Source organism: Phragmites australis, chromosome 13, assembly GCF_958298935.1.
Source record: "Phragmites australis chromosome 13, lpPhrAust1.1, whole genome shotgun sequence".
Taxonomy (NCBI): Eukaryota; Viridiplantae; Streptophyta; class Magnoliopsida; order Poales; family Poaceae; genus Phragmites; species Phragmites australis.
Genome location: NC_084933.1, coordinates 11,320,233 through 11,346,365, shown reverse-complemented (window position 1 = coordinate 11,346,365; position 26,133 = coordinate 11,320,233). Strand labels below are relative to the sequence as shown.

The 26,133-nt window shown below is 43.0% G+C and overlaps 1 protein-coding gene across 3 annotated transcripts; it reads left to right on the top strand.

Annotated features, from left to right (window-relative positions):
• The first annotated feature begins 1,654 nt into the window (after window positions 1-1,654).
• On the top strand, window positions 1,655-25,874 carry LOC133888633 (alpha-L-arabinofuranosidase 1-like). Of its 3 annotated transcripts, XM_062328946.1 has the most exons (17): window positions 1,655-1,972; window positions 2,144-2,198; window positions 2,752-2,948; window positions 3,193-3,314; window positions 3,395-3,542; window positions 6,043-6,112; window positions 6,231-6,376; window positions 6,463-6,508; window positions 6,603-6,655; window positions 23,191-23,335; window positions 23,414-23,535; window positions 23,668-23,739; window positions 24,221-24,327; window positions 24,744-24,800; window positions 24,886-25,078; window positions 25,275-25,418; window positions 25,569-25,874. In XM_062328946.1, exons 1-17 carry the CDS (start codon window positions 1,784-1,786, stop codon window positions 25,665-25,667), a joined length of 1,965 nt encoding a protein of 654 aa, XP_062184930.1. In that variant the 5' UTR covers window positions 1,655-1,783; the 3' UTR covers window positions 25,668-25,874. The 3 variants fall into 3 exon arrangements, with proteins under 3 accessions (XP_062184930.1, XP_062184931.1, XP_062184932.1); XM_062328947.1 differs by lacking the exon at window positions 2,144-2,198 and having other exon boundaries at window positions 1,840-1,972; window positions 25,569-25,873; XM_062328948.1 differs by lacking the exon at window positions 1,655-1,972 and having other exon boundaries at window positions 2,145-2,255; window positions 25,569-25,873.
• The last annotated feature ends 259 nt before the right edge of the window (window positions 25,875-26,133 follow it).

Genomic DNA, 26,133 nt, shown 5'->3' with positions numbered 1-26,133 from the left:
TTTATACATAGAGGTTTTAACCAAAAACATATGTGGCCCTTAATACGTATAGACAATTTTTCAGGAAATCCGTCTGTGTGTAACTATATTACAGATGTAAGTCTTATTTAAACCCATTTGTGTGTAGCTCTGTTACAGACGAACTTGCAACCATCTGTAACAAACTCGATATCACATACACTTTTGTAAAGATGAAAACTATAACCGTTTGTGATAGGGTTTAAAACCCGTCTGTGATAACCTGTTCCAGGGTAGTGATATTGCATAGTTGTAAGTAATTTACAAGGTAATCATGGCATCATTTTCATATATAAGTCTTTCTTGAGGTAAATCTCGACAATGTCTCTCTGTCATTCATTGTTTAGATGATTTAATCACAATTGTTAATGTCATAAAAAGGGAAACGAACAAATAAAGCATAGGGAGACAAAAATAGGCCAAACCAATGCAGAATTTGGCGACTGAGAGCAGTTAATTGAGCTTACTTTGTTTAAATAAGATCCCTAGCTAAACTATCCCTAAGTAAATTAATGGCTGATATTTTTAGGTGCTAGTACCTCTTCAGTACTTTGCAAACACATTAAAAATATATTTTGGAATTTTAATTCATTGGAGTTGTTTGTATGGTTCAAAGTTTCATAAATGGATGTTATTTGAATATTTAGTGAATTTCCTTTTTTGGTCATTGCCTCCCTACACGTTATTATTATTATTTTTTGAGATGTTTCCCTACACCTTCTGAATGTTCTGTTATAGCATATTTAGTAAAAGAGCTCTACAAAATGTCAACGGTCTAGTTATTCTCATCAGATACACGTTAGAAAACTACATAACCAAGTTGAGTATCTTGAGTTGATGGCTATAGTTTAGGTGTATTCACTGATTCCTCGTTGTCTTTCAAGTCCATGTTTAGGTTACTGAAGCAATATTACAGGTCGTTTTGTGGTTGAAACCGACTGTACGCATCTTTGTACAGTCGGTTTTAAATTCCGGCTGTAATATCCCGTCTGATTAAATGGTTCCTATAGTAGTGTGTGCTGTGCCAATTAGGGGCTAGCAATTTTATCCAGTGCTATGGATTATATATGCCAAAAATGGGAAATTGGTTAGCTGATTTGTCCTGCCGGTGCTTATGTTTTCGAGTTCCATCAATATTTTTGTATTGGTCAATAATTCCGAAGTAATTGAACAATGATGCGACACTTAGCTTCAGCTAGCCAGACTTTTAACCCTGTCATTTCTAATTCTGTGTGCCCAAGTCAGGTTTCCCTCTATTTGTAATGCCAAGGCTTGAACAAGTGACTAAGACCATTATTTCAATTTGCATGTAGGTACATCAGCGTGAATTGAATAGTAAGGATGTCGATAGTCTTGACTTGTGCATGCCAGTACTTAGTTGCACATATATACGATTAGTCTAAGATTTCGGCTACCTGTTTTCACTATGGAATTCCGATTTCAAACATGGTCCTGTTGCATCTCCTCTGCATAAATTTTATATATATTGCAATAGTAATGGATGTACTGTAAAGGGGGTACACGATTTTTGAATCTGTTTTTACCACAAAAGCAGATTAGGCGCCTGAATTTGCCGCCAGGCCTTCGATTAAGAGAAAAAGATTACTTGCGGGGTAGGGAACTAAAGAGAAAAACAAAGTCAGCGTTGGATTTGGCGGATGGCAGGAGCAAAGTCACGCCTCCGTAAGGTCAGAGGAGCCTGCTCCGCTAGTTTCCCTTCCCTTTTAATATAAGGCTTAAAGTCTCAAATATCTTGCTCGTCGTCATGGGCTCCGATGAGGCGTTGATACTGTGCTCCTTGCTTCTATTATCCGCCGTGAGCTACAATGGCGGCCTAGCAGCTGCAGAATTGGAGGGGATTGCTCATCATCAGACAGCAGCACTGCTGGAGGTTGATGCCTCGCCGAGCCTTGCGAGAAAGATTCCTGAAACTCTCTTTGGACTATTCTTTGAGGTCAGAACCATCCATCTTGCATGTTTCCCTAGCTAGCTTCCACTCACTTCAACTTTTTCTTGGCTCTTCTCTCCAATACAGGCATGTCGATTTCCTTTATTTTGCACCTCTTCTTTCCAGTTTTTCTTTCTTCGTTTCATGAATTGTCTGTATATATATTCTATATCATAGGAGATCAACCATGCTGGAGCTGGTGGAATATGGGCGGAGCTTGTTAGCAACAGAGGTAGTATATACGCTTCTGGGAAAGTTCCCCGGCAATTGACTGGATGCAGTTGATCAGGTTGCTGACTAGGTTGTTCCAAGGGAATTGATAGATAGGCCCAAAATCTAGGCAATGAAACTGCACCTTGTGCTGTTCACATTTTAGTGTGCATGGCACATAGTACCGTATTTCAAAACCTGAAATGTCAGCAAGATATATACTAAATGTCCACTATAACAGTGGTTCATATAGGCCGAATGGTTTAATGAATTAGAATAGGAGAGTAAACTGACCGTTTGTTCAAGTGAAACACACTACATGTCCTATATAAGGACAATTCTAGAAAAAAAAAAAATCTGTTAACGGTGTTACTTATCCTCATTTCTTTATGCTGCTTGTCGGTTAACTCAGTTCTGTTACTTAGATAATTCTTGGGCATTGTTACATAACTAAATACACTGAAGTTCAGTATTAAACCGTAGGAAAACGGAAGAAAAGCATTTTATCTTTTTCTCTTATAACTGTCATGAACATTCAAGGTTTTGCCTTGACTGTTGCAGAATTTGTGCTTCAGGTTTTGAAGCTGGAGGCCCCCACACCCCCTCAAACATAGACCCATGGAACATCATTGGAGACGAATCTTCCATATATGTGATGACTGATCGTGTCTCCCGCTTCACTAGAAATATTGTTGCTCTAAGAATGGAGGTTCTCTGTGACAAGTGTCCAGCTGGTGGTGTTGGCATTTACAACCCGGGATTTTGGGGCATGGTATGACTTTATATTGATCATAAGTTTCTTGGTAGTTTTTTTCAGCATGAGAAATACTTTAGTTTCATCAAAACTTTTTTATTTAGTATCAGTAGTTCTGTACCTTAGTGCACTGAGCTCGGTGCAATTTCTTTGGATCATTCAGGTAGTTTTAGCTTTCATATTCTGATGTTAGAAAAATGCTTAGTACAGTTTCTCACTTTCACTGTTTTCGTTTCAATAATGTTACCATTTCTACTTCCAGAACATAGAAGATGGAAAGACCTACAATCTTGTTATGTATGTTAAGTCACCGGAAACTGTGGACTTGACAATTTCACTAGCAAGCTCCGATGGGCTGCAAAATCTGGCTTCGGTTACAACAATGTTAGAATCTCTCACAATTATTGACACGGAAGGAGTGCATTTCATTATTTACATTCATTGAAAGCACTGCATTGCTGCAGAGTTGCTGGCGCGTCGAATTGGACAAAAATGGAGCAGAAGTTGATTGCTAAAGGAACGAATAGAACCTCAAGGCTTCAAATAACAACTAGCAAGAAAGTAGTTGTATGGATTGATCAAGTATCACTCACGCCTGCAGACACGTACAAGGTATATTATATTTTTGTTCTCGTTGTTGGTACTTAAAACAGAAATAAGGCTGAGAAAGAAAATCTGCACAAAATTTGAAAACTACGAAAAGATGAAGAGTGACCCTCAAAATATGAAGCACCAGTCAAACAATTTTGCCTGGTAATGCAATCCTAGTCTCTGTCCCAAAACACATTTACACACTACTACACGGAGGCATATCTCAGACGGTTTCTCAAGCTGTCAAAGTTGTAGCGTCAGTGATAATGCCGGTTATCTCAAAAGGGTAAAAAGCCATCTGGATAACTAATTATTTCAGATGGTTCCACAATAGAACAATTGGAGATAATGGATTCCGAACCATCTGGATACATGGTTCCAGTGCCGGGAAAAAGACAATATAATATTAAAAGTTGCTGAAAAAATATTGAACAATCCCCCTGGTTACCCGGAGATCACCATAGTCACCAAGGTCCACCGCCAGGAATCAAACTCAAAACCTCATGCCAATGACCCAACGCATCTACCAACTCAGCTAGCTTGTGTTTGATGCAAAGGATCCATGATATATTCCATTTAACCTGTAAATAATACGTTCACTTGGCGTCAAAATTTAAACAAAAAAATTAGAAGCAAGAACGAATTAAATCATACATTCAATTAGCAATTTAAACACAAGAATGGATTTAATAAACATAAGAGAAGAATGACTTGGATATGATGGTTTATGCACATTGAGCATATGTGTGGTATTTGTGGGCATAGAAATGGCATGTGAATGCTTCGAGGTGCATATGAGGCATGTAGGTGCATATTTTACATAGGAAGTGCATTTAAACACAAGAATGAATTTAAGAAACATAGGAAAAAATGGCTTGGACATGATGGTTCATGCATATTGAGCATATATATATGTGGTATATATGAGCATAGAAATAGTATGTGAATGCTTGCAAGTGCATATGAGGCAGGTATAGGTGCATAATTACATAGGAAGTGCATTTAAACATGAATTTAATAAACAGGAGAGAAGAATGACTTGGATATGATGGTTTATGCATATATATATATATATATATAGATGAACATAGAAATGGCATGTGAATGATTGAAAGTGCATATGTGGCATATAAGTGCATATAAACATAAGGATAAATTTAAACACAAGAGAATTTAATTGAAGAACTGATCTTTTCATTATACACAAAAGAAGATCAGTAAATGATTACTACATTTAGGCTAAGAACCTAGCTAATGCTTTCAACATACACAAAGAAGATCAACAATTCATCCAGATAACGAAAATCCCATTCCTGATCACAAAAGCATAAAATTCAAAATGTTGAATCCAAAATGCAAAAGGGGATTAGCATATCAAGTACATACTACACTATGCTACACAATCCTAGCCTTCTTCGCCGGTGGGACACTGTTGTCGTCGTTGCTGCCGGAGCTGTAAACACATTTGTTCTAGCCCTCCACCAGGGATTAAAATTTTGCCAAAATTCCAATGAAATTTCGTGAATTTTGGGAATTTCGAAGGGGAATGGAATATCTAATTTCAGAATTTTCTTTCACTGATATGTGAGACCCACATAGCAGAGGATGAAAAATGACTGCTGGTGAATGAGAAAATTGTAAAACGAAATTGAAATCCCTGCCCTCCATGACGCCGTCGGCCATGGCATCATCATCATCGACGCCACTGTCATTGTCATCGCCCTCGCTGCTGCCACCACCACCCTTAGCGCAATTGCTGTTGCCGACCTCCTCCTCCTCAATGGCTCCCCCGTCGGTGATGGAGCTTCCAAGGCTTGATCGGAGCGGTGGTGGAGGAAATGGGGCGAAATGCATGAGGCAAGGGCAGAATGTGCGAGGAGAGAGAGGGCAGATTGGGGTTTTTCAAAGTAGGAGAGAGAGAGGAGATGAGACGGCGTGCCAAATGCAGCACATTTATTTCTGTCTCCCCTGCGAACCATGTGGGATAAGCTTGACCCTTTGTATCCTACTCGGTTCCAAAGTATTCCACATGATTCTTGTATGGACCCGTCTCTGATATTATCTCAGATGGTTCTAGTTGTCTTGCTTATCCTAGATGGCTTCTCACAGGGTTCTGAAGAAACCGTTAGATACAAGCCGTCTAATATGTGTGTTTGTGCAGTAGTAATAAAGTTTACAACCACCACCGTGTCAGTAATCTAATAACTAAGTATTATTTCATTAATTATTGGGCTAGCCATGTTGCTTCTGTTCAAGTGTGGTGTCTGGCACCCCTGAATTCACATTTCTGTTCTAGTCTGCGTTCTGTAGCTCTTCAAGCTACTCAACTGTTGGGCCATTTTTAGCCGTTTACCTGAAGAGAACACTAGTGTGGCACTCTAGTTTACTGCTATGGTTTGTTTGATGAGTTTAATCACAAAGTAATTGAATTTGGTATCTTTCTAGCATATTGTCATGCTTATTGTTCTTGTGCGTAAGCTTATACGGGTATTTAATAACCGATTCTTGTCTATGCATAAAGGGGCATGGATTTCGCACAGAACTTATATCCATGCTTTTGGATTTGAAACCACGATTCTTGAGATTTCCAGGTATCAGATTTGTTTTCTTATTGAAATTTAAGTTATTGATATTTGTACGTATACTATATACTAATATATGTTCAGAGATATTTATGATAATTTACTAGATTGCATGCAACTATTGTAGGAGGTTGCTTTGTTGAAGGAAATTGGTTGAGAAATGCATTCAGGTGGAAGGAAACTATTGGCCCATGGGAAGAGAGACCTGGGCACTATGGAGATGTCTGGAATTATTGGACCGATGATGGCCTGGGATATTACGAATTTCTCCAGGTAAATGTTGGTTAATGTCATATGACTTTGCCTCTGATGGTTTCACCATAACTGATCATATGTATGTTTCAAAATTTTCACAAAAGCTTGCAGAAGACCTGGGTGCTGCTCCAGTCTGGGTCATCAATACTGGTAAATACTATTTGTAATGTAACATTTTTTTAGTATATCATTAATCTTCAATACAATACCTGTTAAGTTTTTGGAATTTTTATCCTGAATTTAGGGATTAGCCACAATGATGCAGTTGACACCACTACTATCGCACCTTTTATAAAGGTATTTTTTGTGAATCCTTAGATGTTTCGTTGTTTGGTTGATGTAACAGAAAATTTTCCTTCTTCAGTGAAATGCAAGCTTAACCTGGTGCGTAGGAATATTAGTGGTAACTATCAACCATTGCACTTAATCCATTTTGGAGTTTGCAGAAAATTAAAGCCCATAATGCTTAGTTATTCTTTCTGGATACTTTTTAACAGCATATTTAGTTCAGGTGAGCTTGGTGACCTTGTAAAACTGAAAAACTATAAATACTAATTTCTAGAATCTGAATGACATGACCACATATAATGTGTACGTTTATCAGATATGTCTCAAAGCACACATACTTGGTCAATATTTTATGAGGGATGTGTTAGCATAATTCTTTACTTCGTCGTTATCAAGGCCGATGTTGCAGGTATGTTGAGAAATCGAATTGTCTAAGTCTTTCTTGAGTCTCAAGTACGGATAACAGCAGGGTGCTTGACCTAAAAGCGTTTCCACTCGATACTCGGAATAGAGCATATTCTTACTCGATTCTTTCGACTGTGAGTTTGATCTACCTTACTCGGCTAAGCTCAGACTTGGCGGTACTCGAGTAGGCACTTACGGAAATCCTCCCTTTTGAGTAAAGTTATGGGGATATTGTTGAATATCTAAATATAGGGTATATACGCATAAGGAGTACACTATATATGGACAGGGTATATCATGCACATGTATACACAGCTTCGAATACTACAAAACCGAATCTGCGATGCCTGGTACACTCGGAAATCTAGAAGACATATACTAGGAAGGTCTCGATTGGTTGCTCAACTCGAGAACGACTAGTATCCAAGTCAAATTCATCTGCTTTGCTTTGGTGGACAAGATGGAGGACTCCCTATCGACTACGGCTAGATAGGAGGCGACATATCAGTCCTATATAATGTGGGGACCCAGACCCCCAAAGAGGAAGAGGGAAGGAAGAGAAAAAGTAGGAGGAGAAGAGAAAACTCACGCATCTGCAACTCGACGCAAGCACCAAGACCACAGGAAATACTCAGCGACTTTAGCTCTAGATTAGCTTAGATCCGATCTGCTCCTTGTAATAGGTATATCCACATTACTTGTACTCAAGATGTGGGGTATTACTACAATTGGGGGTCCGAACCTGTCTACATCGTATGTCTCACTTCGTGTTCAATCCCTGATCTCGAAGGTATCCTAGTCAATTATGAATATATTGTCAGAAACTAATCTTTGACAGTTGGCACGCCAGGTAAGAGCCTTCTTCTCCTTTTCAGGATTGATCATGTCTCGAGTTCACATCCGCACTGGTTTCTCTGACGACGGTTTCTACGACCACGTCGAGTCGACGGAAGCCATCTACTCATCGCCTCCTGCTAGATCCGAGATCTTCTTCGAAGCTATGGTATTCCGTTGGGACAATCAAGGTGGACTGATCCACACTGGTGTTTCTCGAGTCCAACCCATTAGACGCATACTGTGAGGTTGGACATCTCGACTGATATTCCAAGGAGCCTAATGTTCTCCAGTACATAGACACCGACAACGAGGATGAAGATCATGAGAGTGGCAATGACAACTCGGTCAACAACAAGAGCAATCGAACAGATCAATTCATGTTCATGGCTCGAGAAGTCGAAACCCCACCCAATGACTATATGGTGGTAGATCAAAACACCGTAGAAAACAATGGTGTCGGGATTCCTGTGAACCTAGCAGCGGCAGCCGCCGCCCACGGTACCGACGTCGCTGGAGATATACCACCAGGAACGTCTGTGGCTGGTGCCCAGTTAGCTCCTAATACTATTGATCATCGACTAACCGCAGGAGGTCAAGTACTCGCTGGTCTTCAACGATGACTTCTGGTGGGTACCCCTCCACCACCACTGGTCTCGAGATTGAGGAATGGATACTCTCAAGAAAACTATCACGAGGCTTCATTAACTCAGCTACAGCCAAGCCTCGGCATTTGTGTCTTCAGTACTCTAGAGGCTAACGTTCAGGGCGCTCATCTGATTCTAAGATCCTTCCCCGAGTTGGATTCGGCAAATCCTTTAACCCCGATGCTCAATCAAGTGAAGACTCTGCTCGATGCGGCTCAGATCTAGGCTACTCGAGTAAACAACCCTGGCAGTTCTAGGCCCCCAAGTTGGCAAGGTGCCGGTTTGATGAGCCATGAACGCAGACATCCCCCAAGTCGAAGAATCACAAATGGGAAGCTCGGGTGGTCGGGGTCGAGCGCAGTCCTGCGGGCTAGGCTATAACTACCCTATTCATAGGCACAGGAACCAGGAAGAACTGAGAAACTGCATCCCTCACGATCGGCATGATCTACGAAGAGTGATAAACAACTGTCGCGAGGAACGCTGTGAGGACAACCGACGCTATAATGAGTGTAGTCTCCAAGACGGGACAGTCGATGTGACTCCCCTTTTTGAAGGAATAGGCGTGACAGTCCTCATCCTCCGCCTCCTGAAGAGTTTGATGGGGGTTGTGTAGCCTTCACACCCGAACTTGATACGGTCGCCCAAGAAATTCAAAGCGGATTCGATCCAAAATACGATAGAAAGCTCAATCCAAATGAGTGGTTACAGATCTATACCACTATTATTTGAGCGGCAGGCGGTGACAACAAGGTGATGGCTAACTATCTACTTCCCACACTGGATGGGCCAGCACAGTCTTGGCTGTTGAACTTGCCTCCCAACTCGATCCGATCGTGGGCCGAGCTAAAGGCTTAGTTCATCGCCAACTTCTAGGGCACGTTCAAGCGCCTAGGAACGGAGAACGATCTTCATTAGCTAAAACAGGGCAAAGATGAATCTCTTCAAGACTTCATCCGGAGGTTCAGCGATAGGCGCAATACGATCCCGAACATCTCCGATGAGTCAGTCATCATCGCCTTTAAGTGAGGCATCAAGGACACAGATCTAGTCAGCAAGTTAGCTACTATAAAGATACAAACGGTCAAAGAGCTCTTCGAGTTGGCTAACAAGTTTGCAAAGCATGCCGAAGCTCAGGCACATGCTACAAACCCTCAACCTGGCAAGGACAATCCCGAGTCCTAAAAAATGGGGGGAAGAAGAATAAACTTGGTGACAAGCGCAAATGTCCTAACACGACTGTAGCTGCGGTCGATAGGAGCAAGTCGTGTAACACCGGAGAGAGCAAAGGCCTGAGTCGAGGTGGTGGAAAGTGGTGTCCCGTCCATCGGACCAACCAACATGACTTCGAATAATGCCATGTCATTAAAAAAGGGTCAAGGATAAGCTCAAGGCTGCTGTTGCTCAGTATCACAACAAACAGGCCAAGTCGGATGCTGAAGACGATGAACTTGAATTTCGTAGGGCTGATCAGAGCTTGGCACACATCTTCAAAGGATCTATCATGTACGAGTCCAAGAGACAGTACAAAGCAGTCGAGAGAGAGGTCAACTTGGCTCTAACAGGGCCAAGTCGATACCTCAAGTGGTTAGAGGTCCTGATCACCTTCAATCAAGTTGATCACCCAACTGCAGTTCCACACCCTGGTCGATACCTAGTCGTGGACCAACCTACTATCCTTAACATCAAGATACATTGAACATTGGTTGATGCAGGTAATTCACTTAATCTCATCTTTGCCAAGATGTTAGATAAGATGGGAATCTCAAGGTCGGAGCTCAAGGCAGGAGCTGAGCCTTTTCATGGTATAACCCCAAATTCATCCAATATACCCCTTGGCCAGATAGAGCTGCCAGTCACATTTAGAGAGCCTAACAACTTACGTACAGAGAAGTTAACCTTTGATGCGACAGACTTTGAGGCAGCTTACAATGTGATTTTGGGCCGCCCAATGCTGGTCAAGTTCATGGCCGTGATGCACTACGCGTATCAAACACTCAAGATCCCAGGCCCCAAAGGGATTATAACTATCAAAGGGGATCAACGTGCAGCGGTCAAATGTGATAAGCAGAGTTTGGATATGGTCGAGCTCTTCTGCCAAACGGCAACTACTTCAAAAGGCGCAGAGTCTAAGTTCCAGAAGTATCAAGCTGTCGTTGAGGTTAAGGACTCCAAGCTCGTAGGTTTTGCTGGCACTTCCAAGTCCAACGAGACCGCCAAAGGAGATTACAATGACGGTGCCAAGGACAAGAAGATTGATGGTGGTGTCAAGACAATACCCCTCGACCCGTCTGAATCAGCTAAGATGGTCAAGATAGGGGTTGACCTTAATCCCAAATAGGAACTTGAACTCATCACTTTCCTCTAGGCGAACCAAGATGTGTTTGCATGGCAACCATCCGATATGCCTAGGGTCCCTAGTGAGATGATTGAGCATCGACTAGCTGTGAAACCCGACACCAAACTCGTGGTGCAGAAACAACGAAGGTTTGCAGATGATAGGAAGCAAGCTATCCAGGAGGAGGTTAGCAAACTCCTAAAGGCAGGCTTCATTTGAGAGGTTCATCATCCTATGTGGCTCACAAATCCTGTCCTCGTGAAGAAACCTAATGGCAGGTGGAGAATGTGTGTTGACTTTACCGACCTCAACAAAGCCTGTCCCAAGAACCCTTTTCCTCTTCCTCGCATTGATCAGATCGTCAACTCTATGGCTGGTTGTGCATTGCTGTGTTTCCTATATGCCTATCCGGGGTATCACAAAATTAGCATGGGAGAAGAAGACGAGGAGAAAACTTCTTTTATTACTCCCTTCGGTGTATTTTATTATGTAAAGATGCCTTTCAGTTTGAAGAATGTTGGTGCTACTTACCAACAGTGTATTCAAAACTACTTACAGCCCCAAATCGGGCGCAACGTTGAAGCTTATGTCGATGATATTGTAGTCAAGTCTAGAATTGAAGGTGCATTGATTAACGACCTCAAGGAGACATTCGACAACCTCAGGAGGTATCATATGATGCTTAATCCCGAGAAGTGCTCATTTGGCATTCCGTCCGGCAAGCTTCTCGGCTTCCTAGTGTCAAGTCGGGGCATTAAGGCCAATCCACATAAAATCAAGACGCTTAACCAAATGCAGTCACCACGAACACTGAAAGAAGTTCAAAAATTGACATAATGCATAGCAGTCTTTAGTCGATTCATCTCCAGGATGGGTGAAAGAGGGATGCCTTTCTTCAAGTTGCTAAAGAAACACGACCGGTTCGAGTGGACAGAAGAAGCAGAGAACGCCTTCCAGGATCTAAAAAGGTATTTATCGTCTCTGTTAATTCTAACACTGCCTAACAAAAAAGAGGAGCTATTTTTGTACATTGCAGCAACCCCACAAGTTGTAAGCACGGTCCTGGTGGTCGAGCGGGAATGTCAAGAGAAAAAAGCCAAGGTCCAGAAACCTGTTTACTACGTGAGCGAAGTTCTACACGACGCTAAGCTACGATACCCGCAAGTACAAAAGTTGCTATATGTAGTATTGATGTCTTCCTGGAAGCTACGACACTATTTCTAGGTGCACAAGGTCGCTATTGTGACAACATATCTGCTAAGGGATGTCATACGTAATAGGGAGGCAACTTGATGAATCGCGCAATGGGTGGTTGAGCTCAATGAATTTGACGTACACTATGCACCGCGAACAAGCTTTAAGTCAGGAGTACTAACGGAATTCATCACCGAATGGACAAGCGTTGAAGAAACAAAGTCAAGTGTGGTTGAGGACCACAAGACGCTCTTCTTTGATGGATCGCTCATGCTTCTGGGCTCGGGGCTAGCATTGTACTTAATTCTCTAACGGGCGACGAACACAGGTATGTTGTTCAATTAAAATTTAAAGCTTCCAACAATGTTGTAGAATACGAAGGACTGGTAAACAGGCTCCGCATAGCTTCATCACATGGAATCAGGCGACTTCTCGTGAAAGGGGACTCACAGCTAGTTATAAACCATGCACAAAAGGAGTACCAGTGCTCGAATGATAGCATAGTGGCTTATCTGAATGAGGTGCGAAAGCTTGAGGAATAGTTCGAAGGGCTAGAAGTAATGACATCAAAAGGAGTGATAACTCTGGTGCGGATGAGCTTGATAGACTCGCTTCTTCTCGAGCACTAGTGCCCATGAGAGTCTTTATTGAGAAACTCCTCAAATCATCTGTCCTGACAGTTTGTCGAATGGATGCTGCCCAACTCGACCAGAAGTCTGGTTAGGTCAGCGAGGCAGAACTTTCAGACACAATAGCTGCACTACTCGAACACGAACTGACTTGGATGACTTCGTACCAAGCCTATCTCGAAGGTCAAGGCATCCCTAACGCTGATGTGTCTACAGAGAAAATTGCTCATAAGTCCAAGATCTACGCTTTAGTAGACAGCAAGTTCTATCGAAAGGAGAGTAACAGAATCTTGATGAAGTGCATCACTCAGGAAGAGGGCAATAAAATATTGCTCGATATCCATGGAGGCATGTGTGGTAATCATGCGTCTTACCGCACCTTGGTCGGAAAAGCTTTCCGCCAAGGATTCCATTGGCCGATTGCCCTCCAGGATGCTTCCGAGCTAGTCAAAAAGTGTGCTGCCAATTTTTTAGAAGGCAGACCACTCGACCTGCCCAAGCTCTACAAACAATTCCTTTTTCTTGGTCTTTCTTCGTCTGGGGCTTGGATATCCTGGGACCGTTCCCAAGGGCCCAAGGTGGTTCTAAGTTCCTATTCGTGGCTATCGACACGTTCACTAAGTGGATCGAGGCCGAACCCGTGGGGAAGATAACCGCAGAAGTGGCTAAGAAGTTCATGAGGAGCATAATTACTCAATTAAGAATTCTACATTGGATAATTACAAACAACGGTAGACAATTCAAAAGTGGGACCTTTATCGCGTTCTGTGAAGAATTTGGCATCAAAACTTGTTTCACTTCAGTAGCTCACCCTCAAAATAACGGTCAGGTTGAGCACGCCAATGGTACAGTCTTGCGGGGTATCAAAACTCAGGTTTTTGACATGCTAAAGGCCTATCCAAACAATGGGTGAAAGAGCTTCCCTCGGTATGGGCCGTTCGCACCACCGATGAAACTTCTTTCTTCTTAGGCCCTATTTTTTTCTGCTTATGGTTCTTCTTTTGCTGCTGCCAGAAGCTAAAACAAATGAGGTTTTGGAGAAGTGGTTTCTGGACAAGTCAGAAGCCTGCTTCTGAGGAAAATGAACTAAAGCTAAGAAGCTCACTGAGAGATGCTTTTCTGAGAAGCTATGTGCTGAGAAGTTAAAAAATTATTGTAGAAGCCAACAACCTATTTTCAAAAGCAGCTTTTCAAACAAGTCAAAAGCATAACTTTTCAGAAAAGACCAAAAACAGAAGCCCAAATAAACAGACCCTTAGTCTACAAAGCAGAAGCAGAAGCAGTGCTCCCGACGGAGTAGAAGTATGAATCGCCTCGAGTGGAAAGTTACTCGAAGGAAAGGCAAGAGAAATCAAGAGTGGATGATATCAATTTACTCAAGGAGTATCATGATCGAGCATCCATTCGAGCAGCTAAGTATCAACAAGTTTTGTGTAGATATTACAGTCAGAAAATCCAGCCCAGGAAACTCACTGTTAGGGACCTTGTTTTACGAAAGGTATAGAAACAGGCTCAGCGCCATAAGTTATCACCTAAGTGGGAAGGGCCCTATATAGTAGTCTAAGTAACTCGACCTGGATCAGTACGACTATCTACTCCAAACGGTGAGATACTCGAAAACTCGTGGCACATCGACCAACTCCGGCAGTTTCATTCATAGATAAGGTAAGTCATAGGTAAGTCGATTACATTTTGATCAAACTGACTATCCTATTACATTTTGTTACTAGAAAGGATTCACCTAGCTCTTGCAAAGAGTGAAGATCCATCATCTCCAAGAGTTCAGAAATATGTGGACCCCTACTTGCCCTCAAACGAGTCGAGGAATCTCTTTTGTTCCTCTGTGGAGCGGCAGCTAATCACCCCAGGGATCAACTGTCGACCAACGTAAGGGCCAGGGAAGGTGGCTGAGGCGAAGACCCTACTGGATCTACTGACCGGTGCTGACGATGCCAAGTGGCCCTCCGCAAGATGCGAAGGCTATCTGTCGGTTGTCGACGGAGAAGAAGACCGCACTTTCTTCCCCACCGGAGGCTCAGGGGCTCCATAACCAAAGACCTCGTTGGCAACCTGGTCGATGATCTCATCAAGATCACCACCATCTTCATTCCCCTCCGGCGTGGCTCGTGTTGCCGACTTCTGTGCCGCTCGTTCCATGGCATCGGCATCCAGGAAACGCCGGAGGTAGCGGGTGAAGGGTCGATGAGCTCTGACGAACATTCTGTTCCTTCTCCTCTTAGGCCTTTCGATCAATTCCTACTCGTCGGAGGAAACGATGATGGCATCAGGTGAAACCATGGCGAGAGGCCTTGGGGCTAGATGTCCTACTCCTCCTATTTCTTAACATGGCTTAGGAGATGACGATGGAGTGGAAGCCATGATTTCAAGCTCTACGAGTTTCTACTGGGCAATGAGCAGGGAGAAAATGAAGGAGATAGGGTGAAAATGGATAGCTCTGGATGTACCTATTTATAGCTGTGGAAATGGGTCATACTGCGGAAATAGTGCCGTCAAGATCCAATAGCCCCGGGCATGATGACGAGGCCACCTCAGTCACGCGGCGAGTTGGGAGAAAGTCGAGGCGCGGCTGAGGCATTATGACTTGTCTAATCTCTGCAAAGAGGGGTGTGGTGTCATTATGACACGTTAAAATCAAAGGTTGCAGTGAAAATGAGCACGAGTGGGAGTGGTTTTTTAATGCTCACCTACCCGATTGTTCGATTTTCACTCAATGATCATAACATAATTGTTGCCGTACACTCGGGGGCTTATACCCTCGAGCATGTGTTGATAAAAAGGAGTCGATGCTTATGCTCTACTCTCTGCTCGATCTGGTCATCGAGTAGAGAGTTGGGGGCTACATCATGTATTTTTGGTCCTTATACTTCACTCTCTATTTATCTATTGTGTTAACAGAGAGCCAGGAGTTACATTGTTTGATGACAGTGCTTATGCTCCACTTTCTACTTGAACTTAGTTATTAAGGGAAGAGTCAGGGGCCACATCGGGTATCTTACGATGCTACAACTCTACTCTCTGTCTTGGTTATCACATCAAACAGAGAGTCGAGGGCTACATAGCATACTTTCGATGCTACAACTTTACTCCCCACTCGATCCAATCATTGAGTAGAGAGTCAAGGGCTACATCACATACTTTCGATGGTACATGTGTGTTCCTTCTTACTCTTTGATCGAGTATTTTTTCCTCCTCGACTAGAGAGTTGGGGGCTACATAGTAATACCATATTTATTCAGTAAGGATGTACTTTTTACAAAGGTTTATCTCATTTTGTGTCGACTACGTTGGATGGAACCAACATAGGCATATGTTGGTTTGATGATGGACAACTATACCTAATAAGGCATAACGGCACAAGAGATTGTTAGACATCTCGTTCCTAACAGCTAACAAGGCTCTGAAGTTCTAGTCGATTCTATGTTTGTCTCTGTCGAGTTCATGCTCGTGTGCAGGTCAAAGCGCAAGCCGGTGAAAATTTGCAAAAGATTATCATATTATTCCTGTTTCTAGTCTTATACTAGTCTTTTTCTCATGATTATGGCTGCTTCGAGTGGTTACTCGAAGGCCAACACATCTAATAATCTATCTAGTTGAGTTTTCAGGTGTTAACGGATATTCTGTTAGCTAAACGTGAGGATGGTTACAACATTTACTAATCAGTATTTGCATCTACTTGTGCTAACTCTATTTCATCAATAAGAAAATAGTAGGCAGTAGCATAATAGATATGTAAAATATCAATAATGTTTACAAACATCCCCAAGTCATAGAGCAAGTTGCAAATGTTTCAAGTCAAGTCAGTTCGAAAGGCTACGCTCTTGTTGTCAGGCAGGCTAAGTGCTAAAGACTCGACGAAGGCAGAGATCTGAGACTTGATACTCTAAATAGTGTCTGCTGCTTCCTCTGCTGAACACCTGAATCCCTCCGTCACTACTGACGTGTCGAGGTTGGGGTTGTAGCTCTTGAGGAGACCAAGCATTGTCTTGGCGTTGATGGAGGCTGACTAATTCATGCGGTCGAGGGTCTATTCCCTCAGCTCTTGAAGTGCTGAAGTCGCTACGTCTCGAGCCATTTTTGCTTTCTTCAAAGCTTCGGTTGCAGCATCTTGATTAATTTCTACTTTCTTCAAAGCCTCAGTCATGGTTTCCCGATTAGCTTTCGCTTTCAACGATGCTTCTTTGAGTCTTGCAAGGTATTTATCCTTACCATTAATGGTTTTCATCGCATCATCAAGAAGGGTTACCTTATTTTCTAAGGAAGATTCAAGATCTGAGAGAGCAAGCAATGCCAATTGTCATTAGTTGCCCGTTACTCAAATCACATACTAGTGATTTGCAGGTAAAACTGACCTTCAATCTTCTTTCATTGAGCGGCTAGCTCCTTATCCTTCTTTTCGAGGGCTCTTTGATGAAGAGCATGGTCGATCGCCATATATTGAACCTTGGCAGCTGCTATGTGTGCCTCTATCACTTCCCAAGGATCAACAGTTGGTCCAAGGGTTGTGGTTGCAGTAGGCTCTAAGCTTTCCTTGGGTGCATTTGCTAAAGTTTGATCTACTTGAAGAGGTGGAAGTGGCGCGTCAGAAGAAGCCAAAACTGACTGGCTAGCTGGATCGCTTGTTTTCTTCTCCTTTGATTTCTCCGGGCCTGGCAACCTGCCATTGACTGGCTAAGAAACAAGAAGGAAGATCATAAACCATCGGGGCCCGAGAATGAGGGGGTACTATTGGTTTTTCCTCTACATCCTCTCCCCCCTCCAAAACATCGGGGCCTGAGAATGAGAGGGTACTGTTGGGGGGAAAATAAACCAGCCTGAGGATAATGATTGAAGATCACCATCCAGGTCCCTCTGGAGCCTTGATCTCCAGACCCTCAGTTAAAGGCTCGGCCTCCGAAGTCATCAGACCTCTTCACGGTACCTCTTTGTACCTACGAAGCCTTCCCTTGGCTTAATCGCTCGGCCTCCTGAAGGCTTAGGCTCCCCAAAACCCAACCTCCCGAAGCATCGGTCCCCCAAAGCTTCGGCCTCCTGAAGCCCCGGCCTTCCGGAGTCCTGCTTCCCGAAGCCTTCACCTCCCGGTTCCATGCCTCCCGAGGCCCCCGCCTCGGGCTACTCGAGCCGCCTTCCCGAAGGCTACAAGGTGAGTCAGCAGGCCTTAGGAAAGATCTGCCGGAAGGGGAGTACCGATCATGCTTTGCCTGTAAGGAAGTGACTGGCATTAAAAGCCTAGGCTGATGGACGCTGCTCTGACACCCAGTGTAATGGAGGCTATCCTGACACCCCTGATAGTGCAGCGTAGGGCTGCAATTGGTGACCGGCTCGCCGCACTCTAGGGGGCAGGCACCACGATAGTTACCACGGTGGATATTCATCTCCCAGATAGGGTAGAAAGTAGCTATCCGGGATAAGGCCCAGTAAATCGATCAGATCCCAGATATTTGTACATTATGATAACTTGTACACCAAGTTACTCATGACCCTATAAACAAGGGGCCATGGTCATCTGGGCAGCACACGGGCAAGACAATGAAAAAGACACAGAGGTGAAAACACACCAAGGCACGCTGTGATACTCCTCCCACAACGATCTATTTTTTCTACCATCAATACATTCGTGGTGTTCCTTCCTCTTAAACTTTGTCTCCAAGCTTGAGTCTCCTTCTTAGAAGAAACTCTCGCCGTACTTGCTGGGGCAAGACGAACTCTTGCTCCAATATTAACTATAGAAGACAGGGGCTAACATGTAAACATCCTAAATAGGAGATAAGGATAGAAATAAAGGATCTCTGGAGGGTTATTTAGGATTCTCACCAAGAGAGAGAGATCAGAGAGCAGAGCAGGAGAGTTTGGCATGGAGGAGTCAGCCAGTGGTGGGCTCTCAGTGTCGACGTGGGGGAAAAGTCCCGGGGTTGACGGAGATGGTGCAGATGAGGTTGCATCACATCCATGAACTCATTGAGGGCTCAGCTTGACCCGGGGTACAGAAGGACACGTACACCGACGAGCTGAAGGCGGGGAGGTGCACGATTGGATCGAGACGGCAGCGGTGATCACTGACGTTGATGTTGGGAAGCAATGGCGTTTCACAAATCAAGGAGTGCACTGTAGAACACGAGAAGACAAGCTCAGTTTTATGGTTGGTTTTGGTATAGAGGTTCTTCTAGCCGAACCACTTTTAGGGGTTGTAGAGGACCACCAAGGGCACATCTCAGTGAAAGGGATCGGTGATTAGAGCTTCGGTCTGCCGGGCAACGTAGCTGACGTTCTAGGTTCGTAGGACGCGTGCGGCACTGGGCAGCAGGGATTGTGATATCGATAACGGGAGCTCTGTTGCAGCCATGGATAAACCAATTTGGTAGGATGTACAAGACTAGCATACGTACGCCTCGGCCAAAGGACTCATGGATTGGAGTGCTAGATCGTTGGGGAACGCGATCTGAACCCGCGGTGCACACGCAGAATTCCAGACTGGGGTAGCAGCACGGCGATTGTGTTCCCGGTGGCGTCGATGCTCTAATAGCTGAACGGTTTGGTGAGGGCATGGGGAACATCTAGGGGCACGTGTTAGTCGAAGGGCATGGCAATCCGATCTATGATGGCAATCCAATCTATGATCAGCTAGGGAACGCCAATGCCAATCGGCAGCCGCCATGGCGGCGTAGATCGAGCTTTGGCTGGGGTTGGGGGCTTGGTTAGGGATCACAAATGGCATCCATATAGGGGATAGGAGGGGGGAGGGGCTGGTCTGGGGTTCTCACCTTGCTGCGATGATCAGAGAGAAGGATTCACGGAGACGAGACGACAGCGATGGCGGCGGCACAGTGACGCAATCCAGCGTGGCATGGTTGTGGAGAGGATCCTCGGCGGCGGTTGGCAAAGGGGCTCGGTGTGGTGCTTCGCCGGAGGATGGGGAGTGGAGGCGAGGCCATAGGGTAGTGTCTCACCTTGCTTCAATGCTCTGGAAGTGAGGACGCGGTGCGAGGGTCACCAGTGAACGAGCATGGGCGGCGCTCCGCCGGACTTGGGGTAGATGGTGTTGGGGCGGCATTTTGGTAGCTTTTCAGCGTGGGGTAGGAGGTCTGCTGCTTGCAGCTACCTAGAGGGTGCCTTTTATAGGTACAGGGAGGGAGAGGGACAGCCATGAGGGGAGGTGAACGGATGGTGATGGTGGAAGATGAAACAAATAGGCACATGAAGATGAAACGAACAGCACAGATTCAAGGATGATAACTTCACCGTCTGAACTCCAAATTAGACGTTTCTGGACTCTATCTTGTATTACTCTAAAAGATCTACATCTTTGGTATTCATTGGAACTTCTAAAAATGGCATCTTGATTTCCAAAAATGCGCCACAATAAAAACTGTTTGAATTCAGCCTTAACTACGTAGAACTGATCTCGGGGGCAATAACTCCTAGATCCGTTATCCAAATGCAGACTTCCATAGGTGCAAATCGAAGATCTCAACGAGACCTACAACTTTGGTATTGTCAAGATTTGCATTTGAGTCTGTCTTTAACTCCAAACTTGAGTGAGAAGACGAGGCTGGCGACGAGGAGTAATTGGCAGCCGGAGTAATGGTCATTAGAGACAATTAAAGCATCGGTTATGACCTTGAATTGAGGGAAATAAAGAGAGAATTGATAAGAGGATTGAGTGAGGACAACAGCATATTCAATTTTGGCAATTAAACGACATGTGTGCTCAATGAATTCATCGGTTTTGGGAGCTCCAATGAGCAGTCATGGAGTTGGGAAGGTGAATGACTTTGTTCATGTCCTCCTCTCGATCTGGAGAATGAAGAAGGGACAGGGCAGCTTGGCCCATATTTAGTATGGGAAGGAATTAGGAAGAAATAAAGATAGGAACTTCAGAGCTTTGGGGAAAGGGTGACAAGATATGAGATGGAAGAAATTGATATAGGAATTTTGCATAATATTGAAAAAAAGGAGCAAGGAGTTAGCCAACCTTGAAATTCCTTAATCTATTCTAATATTTATAAATACATTTTTCATCATACAAAACAAATCCTTTTTAAACCCTAAACAAAATTTCGGAAAAGCTTTCAAATTTCAAGAAAAAATGTTATTTTATTGTTTTAAAATGCTCACAACCCCAAATAGGAATTTTGGGGTGTGACACTTCTTCAGAGAAGAGTTTGCTCCATCGAGCAACAATATATGGAGGAGACAGAGCTATAAAAAGGAAAAGTCATTCAAAAGAGCTTGATCGTGATAATAGAAGCAGCAAATTGCTATATAAATCTTACCCCCGATCGTGTCCTTGGAGCTATCACTGTCTCTAGCATATTCCCATGCAAAGTGATCCTGTGTTTTCAAGAGGCTTAGCTTTTGACTAATGAAGTCTTTAGCTACGTGTCACCCGGTTAAGGAACTTTGCCTAAGTTCACCAATCATCGTGATGTAGTAGGCAGTGTGGTTGGATTCGCGGTGTTTGTTCATCCAGGATGGATTTTGTAGGGGAAAGAGACCTCTATAGATTAAGGAGGAGTGGACTGGGTCGGGGTTGGAGATATAAAACTAGTATTTTTTCCAATCCTTTTGCCAAGAGGAGATTAAAGCAACTGGGATATAGGAGTTTTTCATTCCAAATCGCAGCTGGAAACCACAACCTCCAACACACTTGTTCTCCTTATTCCTCTTTAGATGATAAATATATTGGAACAGGTTCAAACTTGGCTCGATGACGATGAAGGCTTCGCAAAGATGAACGAAGACACTAAGCATAGTGATGGAGTTTGGATTTAAGTGGTGGAGCTCGATTTCGTATCAGTCAAGTACATTAAGAAGAAACTTAGAAGACGGAACATTGAATCCACATCAGAAGAAGGATTCAAAAACCATAATCTCGTAGTCGAATTTGCAAGATGGGAATTCCTCACTAGATGTAGGTCTCCAGTCGACCAGATCATGACGAGGCACTATCCCTTCAACTTCAAGCTCTTTTAGCCTTGATTCTTGTATCGAAGAAATCACCCAGACTTCAGTCAAGTGCTTCATCTCGTCTATCTGCTCGGAGGAGGCTCCAACGGTCCTTATGTTGGGCTGCTTCTCCGGCGAGGAAGGAGTAGAGGTCTTTGCAGGGGAGCCAAATCCATGAGTTCAAGTCTTCCGGTGGCAACGCGTGCTTGGGGGAGAAAGATGGAATCTTGCGTGTGAAGGTCAAGGGCAGAAGTAAGGAAGAATTGCTATAGTCTAGGTTCGAACAGATAAATAACCAAAAATTTATTGCCTTTTTGGTAACCACCCAGGTCTCTGTGGCGCCTCGATCGGCGTGAAAGGCGGGATGATGGCGTCGTGCGAATCTCTGCACACCCGTCTACGCGCATTAAATGCTACTATATCCAACATTTAAAATTTCGGAAATCTTTTTAATTCTACTCAGAGATGGATGTTGAGAAGTCGAATTGCCCAAGACTTTCTTGAGTCTCGAGTGCGGATAACAGAGGGCGCTTAACTCAAAAGCGTTTCCACTCGACACTCAGAATAGAGCATATTCTTACTCGATTCTTTCAACTATGAGTTTGATCTACCTTACTCGACTAAGCTCAGACTTAGTGGTACTCGAGTAGACACTTGCAGAAATCCTCTCTGCTGAGTAGAGTTAGGGAGCTACTGTCGAATATCTAAATATGGGGTATATACGTATAAGGAGTACACTATATATGGACAGGGTATATCATGCACATGTATAACAACTCCAGATACTACGGAACTGAATCAGCGGTGCCTGGTACACTCAGAAATCTAGAAGACGTATACTAGGAAGGTCTCGATTGGTTGCCCAACTCGAGAACGACTAGTATCCAAGTCAAATTCATCTGTTTTGCCTTGGTGGATAAGATGGAGGACTCCCTATCGACTACGACTGGATAGGAAGTGCCATATCAACTCTATATAAAGTGGGGACCCAAACCCCCGAAGGAAGGAAGTGGGGAGGAAGAGAAAAAGGAGGAGGAGAAGAGAAAACTCACGCATCTGCAACTCGACGCAAGCACTAAGACTATAGGAAATACTCAGCGACTTTAGCTCTAGATTAGCTTAGATCCAATTTGCTCCTTGTAATAGGTCTAGTCACCTTGCTTGTACTCGAGAGAATACATATACATCATCATCCATACAGGACGTAGGGTATTACTCCAACCGGGGGTCCGAACCTATCTACATCACGTGTCTCGCTTCGTGTTCAATCCCTGATCTCGAAGGTACTCCAGTCAATTACGGACATATTATCAGGAACTAATCTTCGACAGGATGTGTTAGCATATTTCTTTACTTCGTCATTATCAAGGCCACACGCTAACCTATTATACAGCTAAACTGACATAATTGATTTCAGGTTAGTGTGTTATCCCCTCTAATACCAGATATAGTCATACTAACATCTTTTTCAAGCGTATGCATTGTCATTATCCCAAGTTCATTATTTGAAGATACTTTGCTATCTTTATATAGGATGTGATTGACAGTCTTGAGTTTGCAAGGGGAAATGCAGATTCAACATGGGGCTCTGTTAGAGCCGCAATGGGGCACCCTGACCCATTTCCAGTCAAATATGTTGCAATTGGAAATGAGAACTGTAAATTCAAATTTTACCGAGGTAACTACAAAATGGACAATCCTATTTCTTCTCAATGTCATAATTGTGACCATGATATTTTTTAATTCTGTTGAACAGGAAACTACATCATGTTTTACAATGCTATACGAGAGGCCTATTCTGATATTCAAATGATTTCGAACTGTGACAGCTCAATTATTGGGCCACTTGACCATCCTGCTGATTTGTATGATGTCCATGTAAAATACTTACTTTCTAATTTGTTTGTATCATTTCTACCTGTTTAGATTCTGCCTCGTTTGTCAGATTATCCAAGTTTTATGTTATCCTTTTCTGGTTAGGATGCTGCAAATGTTCACATGTTTTTGTAGATATATACTTCTGATGCTGAGCTTTTTCGCAAGAAGAACACATTCGACACAATTTCACGTATTGGGCCTAAGGTATACCATAATTGAAATAGTTATTTATGTAATAATGTTTTTAGAACATACAAAGTTAGTGTTCATCTTTCACCTTTCTTCCTGATCTTTTTCAAATATATTTCTAGGAAAAAGTTTCATTCATCCTATTCTATGGCTAAATCTCACATATTAGTTTATAAATTACATATCTTGATTGTCACACTAGATATAAGAGTAGCCATTGATGATAATAGAAAGAAAATATTCCACATAACCTACTTGAGAACATAAACTCTAGACCTCTTCTAGAGCAGCATTCTGTGTTACTCGTTGAAAACTAGCATTGCCTTCAATAAAAAACAATCATTGCCCTTAAGCATAAATAATATTGATATTGAACATACATATATTTACCTATCTTCATTGCTGTTGCTATATTTGTTATTGTTATCCTTAGATGTTTGATAGACAGATAGCAGCTTGGCACTAAGCCACTTAATCAGCAATAACCTTCTTGCAGGCATTTATTAGTGAATATGCTGTTATAAATGATAGAGATCCTGGTAATGCAACCCTTCTTGCTTCACTGGCAGAGGCTGCTTTCCTCATTGGGTTAGAGAACAATAGGTGACCTCTCCCTCCTATCTCTCCCTCCTTTCTTCCTCACTCTGCCTTTATAATATCTGCTTTTGTTGGATTCGAAGGAAATAATACTCATGCATAGGGTTATTTTAGATCAGGCATGACTTTTTGTTTACATTGTCTTGATAATTGTGACCTCATTCTGCTTTCCTACACAAGGGAAAAAAACTAAGTTCACAACTTACAAGATAGATCTGAGTAATTGGTTGTCGGGTTGTGATCTGATTTTGTAATCGATCAGGTGTTTTGTCGGGCAGCTACAGTACTTGTGAGTGTTATACTGAACTTACCTTCTGAAATGCTGCATGTTCTAAAAATAATAATTTTAGTAATCGTGAAGATGTTAACACTGCACAAAATAGAAACTAAATGAGATGACTCTCTGTCATGCTTCTTTGCAGTGATATCGTCCAGATGGCAAGTTATGCACCATTATTTGTAAACGACAACGATCGCACGTTAGTCCTGATGGCTTGTGCTCTGTATATTCTAGCATTTTTGTTGATGACAGTTGTAATGATTGTGTGTAAACTTAATAATCAGCTGGCTCCCGGATGCCATAGTCTTCAACTCCTGGCAACAGTATGGAACTCCTAGTTACTGGATGCAGACATTCTTCCGTGAATCAAGTGGTGCTCTGATTCATCCATTCACAATCGCATCCAGTTACTCCAATTTACTGGCAGCATCCGTGATTACCTGGCAAAACACTAAGAATAGCATCCTGAGAGTGAAGGTAAATCAAGATTTTCCAATTTTCTCCAAGGCTATGTTGTTTGCTTCAGTTCATTAGATTAGTTCCTTAATATTTGAAATGACCCAATCTAGATAGGACAATACGGAACTGCGTGAATAAAAATCTCGTAGATATTGTTTCCTATTGGTGGGTGAATATGCTTAGAACCTCGCACTGACCTTCAGAACTTCTACAGATTGTAAACTTCGGGCCAGATGTTGTGAACCTCACGATATGTGCAAATGGACTTCAAGCTGACGTCAATACAACGGAGTCAAGTCTGACTGTTCTCACATCCAGCAATTCGTTGGATGGAAACTCCTTCGACAACCCAAATAAGGTAAGAGGATGCCTTCCTTTTACAAACTTCCTGTTGCATAGATTAGCGACTGTATTTCGTAATGAGTTAAGCAACCTTTAAGAAACTTGCAGGGACTAATTACACTTAAATTAACACGAAATTATAACATGGAACATGTAAATGATCCAGGTGGTGCCGGTCGCCAGCGTGCTGCCCAATGCAGCAGAACAGATGCAAGCCGTGGTCAGTCCGTACTCACTGACTTCATTCGACCTCGCGCTGGATTGATTTTTCTGTTTATGAGACTGCAAGCATGCTGCAAATGTTCCTTGGAATTCTGCTGCAAGCATCTATCAGAATAGTGAAAATGGTGGCAATTTGATTTCTTGTTCCTTTGCTTTCGTATAATAAAAGTGAAATCTAGTTTCTAAAGGTTTAATCACTACTTAGAAGACCTGATCACTACCGGTTTCAAACTGATATCACTGCCGGATTTGGATCTGGTCACGCATCAATCACACAACTTTTGTGCGCGTGCGGTTTATGGGAGTCCAAACAGTGACCTCACCCCTCATGTGTAGCTTCCTTAAAGTAATAGTTAACAACTAAGGGATGATTTATTTTTTACCCTTATTGCCCAAATTTGGACAATTATTTATGCATTTAGGTGGCTTTAAATGAAAAGATTGTGAACTAAAAAATTGTAGATCCCATTGAGAGCTAAAATTTTTAGATATATTTTTTCATCTAACTT

What these genes read in the sequence shown, in the direction of transcription:
- LOC133888633 (XM_062328946.1), top strand. Translation starts at nt 1,784, where the DNA reads ATGGGCTCCGATGAGGCGTTGATACTGTGCTCCTTGCTTCTATTATCC. An exon ending in ATTGGGTTAGAGAACAATAG is followed by an intron (nt 24,328 to 24,743) that starts GTGACCTCTCCC and finishes GCTTCTTTGCAG; the next exon opens with TGATATCGTCCAGATGGCAA. An exon ending in CCTTCGACAACCCAAATAAG is followed by an intron (nt 25,419 to 25,568) that starts GTAAGAGGATGC and finishes TAAATGATCCAG; the next exon opens with GTGGTGCCGGTCGCCAGCGT.